The sequence below is a fragment of the Loa loa genome, assembly GCF_000183805.2.
Source record: "Loa loa unplaced genomic scaffold supercont3.49, whole genome shotgun sequence".
Classification (NCBI taxonomy): domain Eukaryota; kingdom Metazoa; phylum Nematoda; class Chromadorea; order Rhabditida; family Onchocercidae; genus Loa; species Loa loa.
This window is the reverse complement of record NW_018108229.1, coordinates 299,458-311,220: the sequence shown is the minus strand read 5'-3', so window position 1 is coordinate 311,220 and position 11,763 is coordinate 299,458. Positions and strand designations below refer to the sequence as shown.

General features: G+C 36.6%; 3 protein-coding genes across 3 annotated transcripts in view; 1 reads left to right on the top strand and 2 right to left on the bottom strand.

Moving 5' to 3' along the window:
* Nucleotides 1-569: 569 nt before the first annotated feature.
* LOAG_08810 (serine/threonine-protein phosphatase PP2A) lies at nt 570-3,126 on the bottom strand. Its single transcript, XM_003144340.2, has 6 exons — nt 2,959-3,126; nt 2,470-2,679; nt 2,063-2,125; nt 1,600-1,801; nt 1,336-1,496; nt 570-882 (listed from the first exon to the last, which is right to left on the bottom strand). Exons 1-6 carry the CDS (start codon nt 3,100-3,102, stop codon nt 691-693), a joined length of 972 nt encoding a protein of 323 aa, XP_003144388.1. The 5' UTR covers nt 3,103-3,126; the 3' UTR covers nt 570-690.
* Nucleotides 3,127-4,440: 1,314 nt separating this feature from the next.
* On the bottom strand, nt 4,441-6,993 carry LOAG_08809 (hypothetical protein; the record flags this gene model as incomplete). The annotated part of the gene is made up of 5 exons (XM_003144339.1): nt 4,441-4,528; nt 5,409-5,464; nt 6,379-6,477; nt 6,826-6,864; nt 6,976-6,993. 5 exons carry the CDS (start codon nt 6,991-6,993, stop codon nt 4,441-4,443), a joined length of 300 nt encoding a protein of 99 aa, XP_003144387.1.
* Nucleotides 6,994-7,281: 288 nt separating this feature from the next.
* The window catches only part of LOAG_17206 (hypothetical protein), a gene marked incomplete at both ends in the record, with an annotated part of 19,651 nt that continues 15,169 nt past the window's right edge, over nt 7,282-11,763 (top strand). Inside the window, 13 exons of the mRNA XM_020449868.1 lie at nt 7,282-7,368; nt 7,467-7,595; nt 8,044-8,235; nt 8,306-8,465; nt 8,779-8,893; nt 8,987-9,199; nt 9,348-9,493; nt 9,621-9,767; nt 9,858-10,027; nt 10,110-10,225; nt 10,413-10,582; nt 10,677-10,852; nt 11,293-11,513. Of these exons, the coding sequence (XP_020306555.1) occupies nt 7,282-7,368; nt 7,467-7,595; nt 8,044-8,235; nt 8,306-8,465; nt 8,779-8,893; nt 8,987-9,199; nt 9,348-9,493; nt 9,621-9,767; nt 9,858-10,027; nt 10,110-10,225; nt 10,413-10,582; nt 10,677-10,852; nt 11,293-11,513 (2,042 nt within the window). The remainder of the gene's footprint in view (nt 7,369-7,466; nt 7,596-8,043; nt 8,236-8,305; nt 8,466-8,778; nt 8,894-8,986; nt 9,200-9,347; nt 9,494-9,620; nt 9,768-9,857; nt 10,028-10,109; nt 10,226-10,412; nt 10,583-10,676; nt 10,853-11,292; nt 11,514-11,763) is intronic.

The following is an 11,763-nucleotide window of genomic DNA, read 5'->3' as shown; positions in this document are numbered from 1 at the left end:
AAAAGAAAAAAAACCACTTTTGGTGAATAAACGTGTGACAAGAATCAATAACATAATTACGCTCTATAACATGAGAAATTTTAGACAACAATAAAGCAACGGTTACTTCATATCTAAATGGTGGAAGGACACAAGTGATAGACCAAGGCCAAACAATAAACTTATTAGCCGAAATGTGGTCGTTTACTTCAGAAATATAGATATTTGTACATTTAACTTAGTAAGTATAAGACTTTCTTAACTATATGTTCTCGTACAATAAAGTAAAAAATTCTAAACTTTCTACTAATATCTGCATTTGTTTACTCTACTATTACAGTAAAATGTACCAGCAAGAGCTTCAAAGATGGCAGTCTTTAAAATCCGTATGCATTGCAGAATAATTTAGAAAGTGCAAGAGTAGATAACGACGATGGTAACAAGAAAACGAATTTCACATCAATCCAGTTAGAGAAATCAATGATCAATCAATCCTTATGCATCTATACCAAACACATTAACGCTCTTTTGTAATGTTGGTTTTGGCAACAAATAAATATTAACAACTGTAACTGCAATGTTTAAAAAAGCGTTAATACAGCCTGTGACTAGTTCTGTCATAAATAAGATTCTGCTATATTTAAAAAAGTTTAAGCATTCTCCGGCACGAACATTAGATTAATGTAACGAAAAGATTGATTTTCTGTCAATTCAAAGAAAATAGTCAGGGGTTCGTCTGGTCACATGTGGTTCTCCACGACGAGGAGCTGGATCAAACTGCAAAAACGAATATTTAAGTTCATCGTCCAATTCAACCATCGCTGCCTGGTTTCCGCACCGATAGCAATAATTGGGAGCTGAGAAAACGGTAACAACATTGCGATCATGGCACCAGTTATAACCCTGTAAAACATTTAAAATAACTAGAATAGTAATTATAAACAAAGCTGACTTGCTCACATAGTACAATGTCTACCATAAACTAGCTACTTCATGAACAAAGAATCGTTGCAGAAACATTTCACAAACTCATTTTTCAAAACCAAAAGCTGTAGTGTACCATCCTAACGGAGTTCTAAAGGCAACTGTTCACTAACAACATAACTGTAGGAACTATTAACATAAGTACCTTCAATGGAAGTGTAACGGTTCTCAGTGCATACTAGATAAAATCTTCAAAGTTTTCACAATCGTCATAGAGCAACCTATATATGTTGAAAAAGGTTTAGCAGGAAATTTCCACAATTTTCAATTGCACTTTCGTCCATCGATCCCATAATGAATATATTTCGTGTCAAGTGTTAATAAATCACCATCAACCACACCTTGTGACAACTGACTGAATTGAAAACATACCTCCATGACCAACTGGTGAGCCCTTGAGATAAGTGTGAGACCATTAGAATGATTGAAAGTTTCCGATATGTCCTGACCAAACGTATATCCTGCTCCACGTGGAGAAATACCCCAGCCACCACGATCATCCGGATCGGACCACAATAGATCGCACATAGGACCTAACACAAATATTAGATGAAGTACAATAAACAAAAAATATTCTGGAACAAAAATTGTCAAACGTAGCAGAAGGAAAATATTAATGTGAATGCAAATTATTACCTTCATGAGGCACTTCTTGTAGTCTATCCAAAGCGCGAATATGGTCGAGGCTGTCAATTGATGGTGAAAGACCACCGTGTAAACAGAAAATTTGACCGTCCACCAAAGCCGTTAACGGAAAATAGTCAAACAAATCAGTAAAATATTTCCAAACATTTGAATTGCCATATTTACGAAGACATTCGTCGTAAAACCCGTACACCTGGAAAAATTTGAACGTAGACTTCCAACATCTCAAATCACAGACTTTATAAAAATAGTCTCTAAGCACTCAACTTCTGAAAACTGAAAATTTCTAAAGTTAATCGCCCTAGGCTACAAAGCTGTACTATGCAAGTTTGGTCAGTCAGTGAAATCGACAATCACATCACCAATTCAACGAAAATTTCACTGTAAAAATTAGTGTTGTAGTGCCCTGAAATTTTACCACACTTCATGTAAATAATAAAGGGTACGAGAGAACCTGCGTGATTTGTCGAGATTCATGATTCCCACGCAAAATGGTGACGCGTTCCTTGTACCTAACCTGAAAAAGGCCTTTAATAAGGAAATCATAGATGAGGAAAGTGTTTTACGATGAATTTAGTGATAAAAAGAAAGAAAATTGAAAATTGATGTGGTCAGAAATGAAAGCACTGCTCCAAGAAATGTACTTCATCGAACACAAAAAGAGAGAAACCTGTAGAGGAAATGGAAAACAAACCAAACATGGATTCACAAAATTCTCAAAAATATTAACTTTCTTTGCAGTTTTTAAACCAAACCATTACATTTCTAGTCTTCCAGGAACAAGAGAAATCAAGTCCTTCATCTCAGCAAAAACCAGTACGAAAAAATTAGTAAATATTGACAAGTATTCTAAAAATTAACCTTTAGACAAACTAGCAGCGAAACTGTTTCGACGGAATAATAGCCTCTATCAACATAATCTCCCATGAATAAATAATTAGTGTCCGGCGACTTTCCACCCATCTTAAAAAGCTCCATCAAGTCATGAAATTGCCCATGTACATCACCACAAACAGTCACAGGGCACTTCACTTCCTGAACGTTAGATTCCTTCTGCAGAATCTCCTTCGCCTGCAATAGTTGATTAGCAATATTCTCCTGCTCTGGGTTTGCGAATGCTAATTTCATGCTGCATATTAAAAGGTTACCAAACATACAAAAGTTTTGTTTCACTGCAGCAGCCATCACCGGATACACTTAAGCTAAGTATCTGATCACTGAGTGTTGTTACAAAATGATTTTTTGAAAAGATGTAGTATGAAAAATTAAAAAATTTTGCATTATGATTCCGAAGTTATTCAATATTTTTCATCGAGTGTGCTCCACCTAGTCCTGATCATTTGGGCTTACCTTATCACATAATGTTTTGACTTGAGCTTCAGTAAGCTGTTTACACTCGTAAAGCTGCTCGATCCACTGGTCAACTTCTTTCAGCATAGGTCGATCAACAGTATCACCACTAGCTGATGACGCATCTCCACCTGAAGCCGTCATTCTAAAAACTCTCCTTCTGAAAATAAATAGGTAAAATGTGTTAACAACTTGAAACCTTGTATCAAATAGTAGTCCAAATCAATGACGCGCACGTTCAAAGGTGATTCTGGTCATCTGGAATTTGTGATCCTGAAACGATTGGTATAAAGGGTCTTCAGCTTTAGAATGTACTGAAAGACCCAACCCAAAAGTCAAGCTGAGATGAATACCGGATGAAACCATGCCAGAAAATAGTGAGAAGAAGGAGTGATAGCCGGATGTAGACGGAGAGCGACGAATATTTACTCTAAAACGTAATTTCGCCAATAGCGCATGCCAGCTTCATTATTTGAAATAACATCAGTAGTAAACGGACGCTAAGTGAATGTCAAAATGCCGCAGTGCACATTGCAAACCGGATACAAATTATCTTAGAAACCATAAAAATCGAAGGCTGAATCGAGCATGACAGAATTGAAGAGAACATTCGATAAACACTCCAATCACATCAACCTGGCAAATTACTACTGTGTCCAGAAAGGAGATTAAGTAATGACTTCTATATAATTTATGTATAGTTGGACGATTTAATTCAGAACACTTACAGAGATACGGCCCTCGGATATAACTATCAAAATGATCATTGATCAAGTCCCCAAATAAAACACATTATAAATAACCCGAGCTCACAACTAAAAATGACATATCCATAAACACCATAAATTTGGAAGCCGGTGACAGGAAGCATATCATTCCTTAATCAGCAAACTGTTTCATTAATTAATTCAAATTGGCCGTGAATGACGACTCTTAACATTCCGGTGCCACTTACAACAAAAAAGAACAAATAATTGCCAATCCTTTATTACGATCTCTTAACACTCCTCAACTCCAGCTATTCAATTTTTGCATATCTCTGAACGCAACACCCTCATAACAGACAACTACAAAATGTCTCAGAAGGTGCCGGCACGACCAATTTCACACTGACGCATTCAGAGCAGCACAGATTTGGACCGTTTCAAAAGTGCCCGTCGCAAGAGCTTGAAAGATGCGAATAACAATAGTAGCACTAAATCCGTAAACTCCACCCCTCACCTAACTTGTGCTGTTCCAGAACTATTTGGTACACGACGCGTGATGGACATACTAGCTGTTGAAACAGACGATCGATAAATAGAACCTATACCTAACAAAAATGTTGGAAAATTCAAAACAATGGCAAATCTTCCAAGCAGTAAATCGCTGTATGCGACATTTATATTTTGAACTTACTTCTCTGTAGGTCTAAAGCTGAGTTCCAGCAATGTTTCTTACCGAATAATAAGAAATGGATAATACGAAGTGCTACACCTCACTTTATGCTTTAGCACGCTGTGACCCGGGTGCCGAAACGCCAAGAAGTCTTTTTTTTTTTCGTCCGGCACCATTTAGCAAAGGTAAACAGCTAAAGAAACTGAGATTTCCATAGATAAAGCCAACAAGTTCTAGTTAATATCCCATTTAACAAGCAACTTCATACTATTTGTTGAGCACGATTTCCTGTCTGCCTATATTACAAGTAAAGAATTCGCAAGACACACACGCAAAGGAATGAAGCATCAGCAAAGCTCGGGTCTCACAAAAGGTCTCATTAAAAATTATTCCGACCCACAACATTGTGTGTTTGAATTCTTCATATTTACTGCCATGTATAATGGGCGTTAATGTATTGTCGAGGCATATTATTGAGCCCTTCACTATAAAATAGTCAAAGGCAATTATCGGAAGAGTGACGGTGAATGTAGACGAGCTTGACAGAAACTTACTGTGGACTCATCGTAGTGCGGTCACTTAGTTTCTACAACGTTTTTTACATATTTAATGCTGTGTTTATTATAATTCTACTTCCAAACTATGGTCATGCTCGTTCTGCAAAACGCAAGGCAAAGTTCTCGAAATAGCTTCAGCACTTGAAATAATTGAAAAAATCATAAACTGCAACATATTTTTTGGTTTTATCAAAAACTCTTTGACAGATAAAAATGATTCACAATGAAAAATGCTTACTTCCTTCTCAAGAATCTCCTTGTAACTATCATTTTTCTTGGTCGGGTTGCTCGTTTCAGGTTTCTGGATACACCCTCACTGCGAGGTCGCTTCATTTGCTCTCTTTCATTCATTGTCACTGGAATTTATTGTTTCATTCAGAATTCAAAAATACAACTGTACACAGTGAAAGAATTTTTCGTGTGAGGCATGAATAATTAAACACTGAGAAAAGTTCGGTAAATTTGACCATAGCGTGTCGTATATAAAAATTGTGTAAGAAGTTTCAAGTTCTATACCACAGAGTTTGCTGCTTCCAGTAGATTGCTATTTCGAGGATAAGTGCAGCGTAGTACTATAACATCTCAATTACATGATTGTTTTGCATTGTTCTTGTCCATTATGGAGGAGAGCAGAAGTATCTTGAAAGGTGTAGGGATTGAAATAATATACAAGGTTCTGATCACTGAAGTGAAGCATTTTCAATAGGTTACTCAAAGTATTCTTTGCGATGCCTTCCATCTTACTGAGTTGTAATCGCGCTCTAAATTATTTTACTTTTTTGTTCTACGTCGATATTAAAATCCAGGTTATTCCATGGATATTATCCTGTGGCTATCAGAACAATTGCAGACAATGTTCATCAATTTGGAATAACAGATAGACCAGCGCAGCAGTTTAAAAAGTAACAGGATAAAATTTGGACTGGTGAAGCACTTGTATAAATAAAAATCTAGTGTTTATTCCTAGATCATTTGGAAAGAAATAAAAGATGGGAGAGAGAGGGAGAGAGTAAAAGGTGGACATACACAAGAAGAAATGTGGCGGGAAGAGTGAGCCGCAGCAGAGTCAATCTCGAAGGAGCAGTGGAAGACGGGGCTACTATTTCGATTAGTTATGGGGAAGAAACGCTTTTCTTCCCGGGAAAACACTTCACTTGCCACTTTTACTTAGTAACGGTTTTAAGAGATCAGTGTGCAGTGTGATGTGATATAAATGAGCTTGAACGACATTGCTGTTTATCAGATAATCACCTAGTCCTGCTGATGGCGGAAATTTTGAATGGTACTATCAATGTTCTGTTTTGATCTTGAATGAAAATACCTTTATCTGAAAAATACCTTCCACACAATGAAGGTTATGAAATAATGAATAACAAAATATACCACGCTTTATGTTTTTATCAGTTATTTAACATTTTATCTGGTCAATAAATTGACCTAATATTCTTGTTGTCCCAATCCTTTCTGTCTTACTACCGACAGATACCTCACTGGCAAGTTTTGGAGACGATAAACATATGCCCTCTATCGCCTCGAAGAACCCTTCAATCCAGCTTGTTCCACGCATCAGGTCCAGAATGACCCCCTGTAAGATAAGCCTCACAGTGCAACTACACTTTGTGGAAACGATGTCGCTAAACTTCTTGCGTTAAAAACTGTTGTCACCAACACTATCAAGAACTAGATGAATTAGTTTTGCTGACAGTAGCTTTGCTGTTTCTAAGGGTACAGGAAATGCTGAGTGTGCAAGCTAAGGGAGAAAGGAAGGGGTCAGACAGTTATGAAGTAAATAAAAAGAATGGAAGGGTTCAAAATATCCCTTTTGTGTGGGAATTGAAATAAAAGAGATAAGATGTAAACACGGGTTGTTGAATGCTCGTATCTGGAAATAATGATTTCCGTCTAGGAATTTCCAAGACTTCTGGAAACATACCTGTTCATATCCATTCATTTTCAATCGTTTTCCGGTTCCCTGTAAAAGATGCTTTTTTTTCCAGTTTGTTGAGAACCACCATACCCAACTTTTGAGCTTATTCGCCTTGTCACCTGTCAACAGAGAACGTAAGCATTTTTACAGTGTAACATTGTAATTGTAAGCCATTGCTTCTCTTAGTATGTCACTGTAAGCTGGTGAAGTTCCTGCTGAAACTTCAACATTATCAAAAGAACCATGTTACAAAAACATTACTCGTACACATTAGATTGGCCAAGGCTTTTCAAGGTAATTGAAACATTTCCTACAACTTCTGCGAAGTCTACTAGTAGAACTACTAAGTTTTGTTTCAACGCAATTTTGATATGTACCACTTCGGAAGAAGTTTTACTTTGAATGAGTTAAGTCGCTATGGTTCTCTTCATCCTCACTTCCAGGGTGATTATGCTTATTTGAATGAATGTGCATCAGATTTTGACTGGAGCGCTTAACCGTGGTGATGAGGTTTTCAGCGTTGGAGTGATCGATGATCTTAGTTTTACGGTTTGTCAGCTTTTTTGTTGCATTTTGCTCTCTGCAAATTAAGCATAAATGTTTGTTTTACTTGTTATGCTATGTTTTGGTATCTTGTCCATCAACAGGCTTGCGCAGTTGGTACGAATGTTGTGATATTTTCATCCTCCTTCGAGCGTGTACAAGTTATAACGCCTGCAAGTTGTGCTGAAGGATTATTAGTGAAATGTGTGGCTGCTTGTTGTGAAACTGGAAAGGTTTTTATTCCTCATCTTTTTCTTTTCTCGACACTTAGCCCAAAGTTTTGATCAAATATTGTTCAAAAGTATTTGAATTTGGATTATTGAGATATGATTTTATGATTTCATTACTCAAAAACTTCGTTGAATTTGGTCAAGATATAAGTTGTCTGAATTAGGTTAGCAAGTCAGTGTATAAACAGCTGTGTAGTAAGTGCCACATTCGCTGTGTTCATCAATATCATATGTAATTATATGGTTGCATTGTAGATTGTAGCAACTTACAGTGGTGTGGTGCGCATTTATGAGCCCATTACGCGAATCGAAGATGGGATTAACGTAAATTTCATTGTTATGTTCCAGTTTGAAGTTGTTTGGCGCTTTTTTCAATTTCATGTTTTTCCTTCCAAAACCCCGTTAATTCCTCAACTTTTACCTCTCATTATGGATTTAACAATGTTTTTAGGGTTTCATGTACCACTGGGTTGAAACACATAGTCTTCCCCTGATGTGCACAGTGGATAAGATACAGTGGAGTTTGCAAGGCTTGCGACTGTTGATATGTTGTGGTGATGCGCTTCACCTGTATCAGAATTTGCTTCTTTCTGCTGCTCTGGATATTAAACTGGATACCGTAACATTCGGAATAGTGGAAGAGGTCATTCATATGCTGTTTTAATTTAGGCTATGGATGTACATATATTTGTCGAATACGTAGTCTTTTTCAGGAAAATGAACCTGAAAATGAAGGAGTTTCGTCTTGGGATTGTGTTTGGTCACAAAAATTAGCAACAAAGCCAAAGTTTATGGCTAGCTCACCCGACGGGGCTTATTTTGCTACTTGTGGTACTTCAGATTGTATGGTAAAGATATGGTTTCAGAGAGAAGGTAAATGTTGGTCGATCTGTGTTTTTTGTTTGTGCTTGAATTCCTACTCTTACGTTCTATGGTGTTCTCACTGCAGAGTTCCCAACAATTGAATTCTAAAAAAAAAGTGGATGGAAGCTATTACAATTCCAAGTGTTAGCCGCAGTATTTTTAAGGTCCCTTCATGACTTTTATGCCTGTAATTTAGTGGTTGTTCTGTTCTGCGGGAATTATTTGTTCTGCGAAGTTGCATGTGATCGTAATATAACATGGTTAACGGTTAAAATAGGAATCAGTTAATAACTTATATTTCAGAAGGAAAAAGCTGTTTCAGGATCTGGCGATATAGGAAATAATGGAAATGGCCTTTCATTTGGTTTTATCTATGTACAACACCCCCAACCAGTTGCTGGTTTTGAATGGCGAAAAATTCCTCGTTACATGTCACGGTTATTTATCACTCTCCAGCTGATTTTCATTTGTCAGTTTTTTAATCTTCATTGCTGTAAAATGAGACTATTAATTTTCAATGATTATTGCAGACAATATGTTCAGAATGTTTTGCTTACTTGGTGTGAAGATAACACAGTTCGGATTTGGAAGGAAACTGCAACTGTATCTCTTGATTTCCAAACTGTGATTAACATGGCGGAGGTGATATGTATCGAAAAAAGTTCCACAAAAGAACGTTGCTCCAAAAAACATTCACTTCGGGGTCCTCGAACAAAAATCAAAGCCTTTCTTAAGAAAATTATGTGAGTTGAAAAATATAATCTGAATTCCTTTAACTTGTAAGCGATGCTGAGGCTTTCTGGAATTGGCTAGGTTTATTTTGCTATATGAAATAGTAGATTTAAAAAACAAAAAATTTTGAACACCAGTCTTCAGATTCGCTGTTTTTAGGGAGAGAAAGGCACTTGCGGGTGAAGTAATGCGACCAACACGATCATCTGTTTCCAGAAATACTTCATTATGTGAGATTGCTTCAGGGAAGTATACCGACTCTAGTCCTGCATTTTATTTATGCACCACTATAAATGCTCAGAACGGTGTGTTTTTGTTTCAGAATATTGTCCGCTAATATGGAGTGTTAATTCATGAGCGATACTGCTGCAATTTTCGAATATTTTCAAACATTTTTTTTTCGATACATTTTTCGAATATTATGTATTATAGATTGTCTTCTGGTTCCGTTCCTCGAAACTTCTGCCGAACAAAAACCTTTCATGATTCACTGGTTGAACAATAAAAGAATTGTTTATGACACTGGCATTGAAAGAATTATGATGGGAGCTCTGATCAGTGATTATTCTACAAAACCAAGTAAAATTGGAAATTCATTCAAAAGTACTCCTTTGTTTCTTTATTGATTAGGGCCTGTTAGTCTACACAACGTAAAAATTTACTTTTTAGAAAATGTGCTGCAGTCGCAAAATTTATTGACTGAGTCTCTACATGTTATCAAAGGACATAATATTAACGATACCAAGGTGGCATCAGCTTGCTGTACGGGACAAGAAGTTGAGGTCTTAGACGGGACACTTGTCAGTAATTCCAGTGATGCAACCGGTGCCTTATCTAATGTGGGTGAATGCTTATGTTTTAATACTTTTTAATTTAGGAAAACGTAGGTCTTGAATAATTAGGATCTTTTTTTACTTTTAGGAAACATCATCGAAAGATTCTATGGATTTAAAACTAAATATCCTTATACGAGAATGGACGAAGTCTACTGACATTTTATTTGCTGTACATCCTGCTGACGGTAGCCTACTAACCTGGTGAAAATATTGTTGTTTTCATAGTTGATATAAAACTAAATTGTAAACATTTTACTTACTTTTTAAATTAGGTTCAAAATTCTCTTACTTGCTTCTTTAATCTTTTTGTAACAACTCTCTGTCTTTCTACGAAAAAATGAGGATCAGTTTCTCCGAAGAATTGAATGAAAACTGCTGCGTTTTTCAGGACAGTCGAATGGCTTGATGATCCGTTACGACAACCCACCGTTAGTTTCACTTCACGATTCCCATCTGCGTTTTCACTGTCAGATGCAACGTCGTTGAATCCTTCGTTGAGTGTGTATTATCCTCACGATTTTCTTTATGAACAATTTAACGAGAAGTATGGTTCTGAAGGTAGGCTTTCTGCTAGCTGATTTTTCTATGAAAACATGTTCATGTTATTTGTATTTGCCTCCTTCATGTAGTTAACCCTTATATGGTTTTTAAGAGGTTTCCCAAATATTCGAACGGCGAAATACAAATTTGCTCTATTTACTGACTCATCATAACAACGGATCTTTAAATTTGTGGAATTTGACATTTGAAGATAATAGCAAATTTAATACGGTTGTTAATATATTGCACGCGTCAAGAATGTGTGGTCATCGTTACAAAATTTCGCAGGTTCGTACCACAGTATTGCAAGGGTTTTCACATAGCTGAGATTCCAGTATACATAGCTAATATTATACACAGCTTTTTTTTCGAGTTTTAATTTCAATTATCCGATTGGTGGAACTCATTTCTAACTCGTTCGATCGCCCGGGCAGTGTTGATTGGTGATTGTTTTTTGCTTACTGGTGTACAGTAGAAGAGGTGCATTTACTCGAGACTGCTCTCACGGAATGCGTTGTATGTTATGAGATGTGGTAGCCTGAAATGAGAATATGTAACTCAGAATAAACAGTCTTGGTGGGACTCTATTTTTCTATATGGTGGGTCTATGCAACACTATTAGTATGACATTAAAGATTATACAGTCTTAATAGTTGTACTATAGAACCTTGTTTTGCCTGGCCACTTGCGTTTTCTGTTTCCATTGCCGTACTTGGTTTACTGTTTAGGTCATTGCTCATCCGGTGCTTCCTCTTGTGCTTACAACAAGTCATTATAATTACATAAAGCGAGGCACTGAAGAATCGGGAAAGGCTGAACTAATATTATGGAAGGTAAATCCCGTTGGACCGCTATGTAAATGTGGTGGTGTTCGGGAACTGGCACGAATGACAAGCAATTCATCTGATGCGTTTACAGCCGTCACATGGTTGCCAGTGATTTTGTCAAGGTAACCAAATTCTTTTAAAATTACACTGTAATCGCCTGTTGAAAGTGATGTTAAAATTTGGTCATGCAGATTGTGGTCCTTCCAAATTTACCGGTCTTTTCATTTTTTTCCCCGTTTAACTTGTAGCAGTATAAAAATCTCTATCTGTCTATTTACCTGTCTGTCTGTCTCTCTATATACCTTTCTATCTACCTAATATATATATATATATATATATATATATATATATATATATATATATATATATATA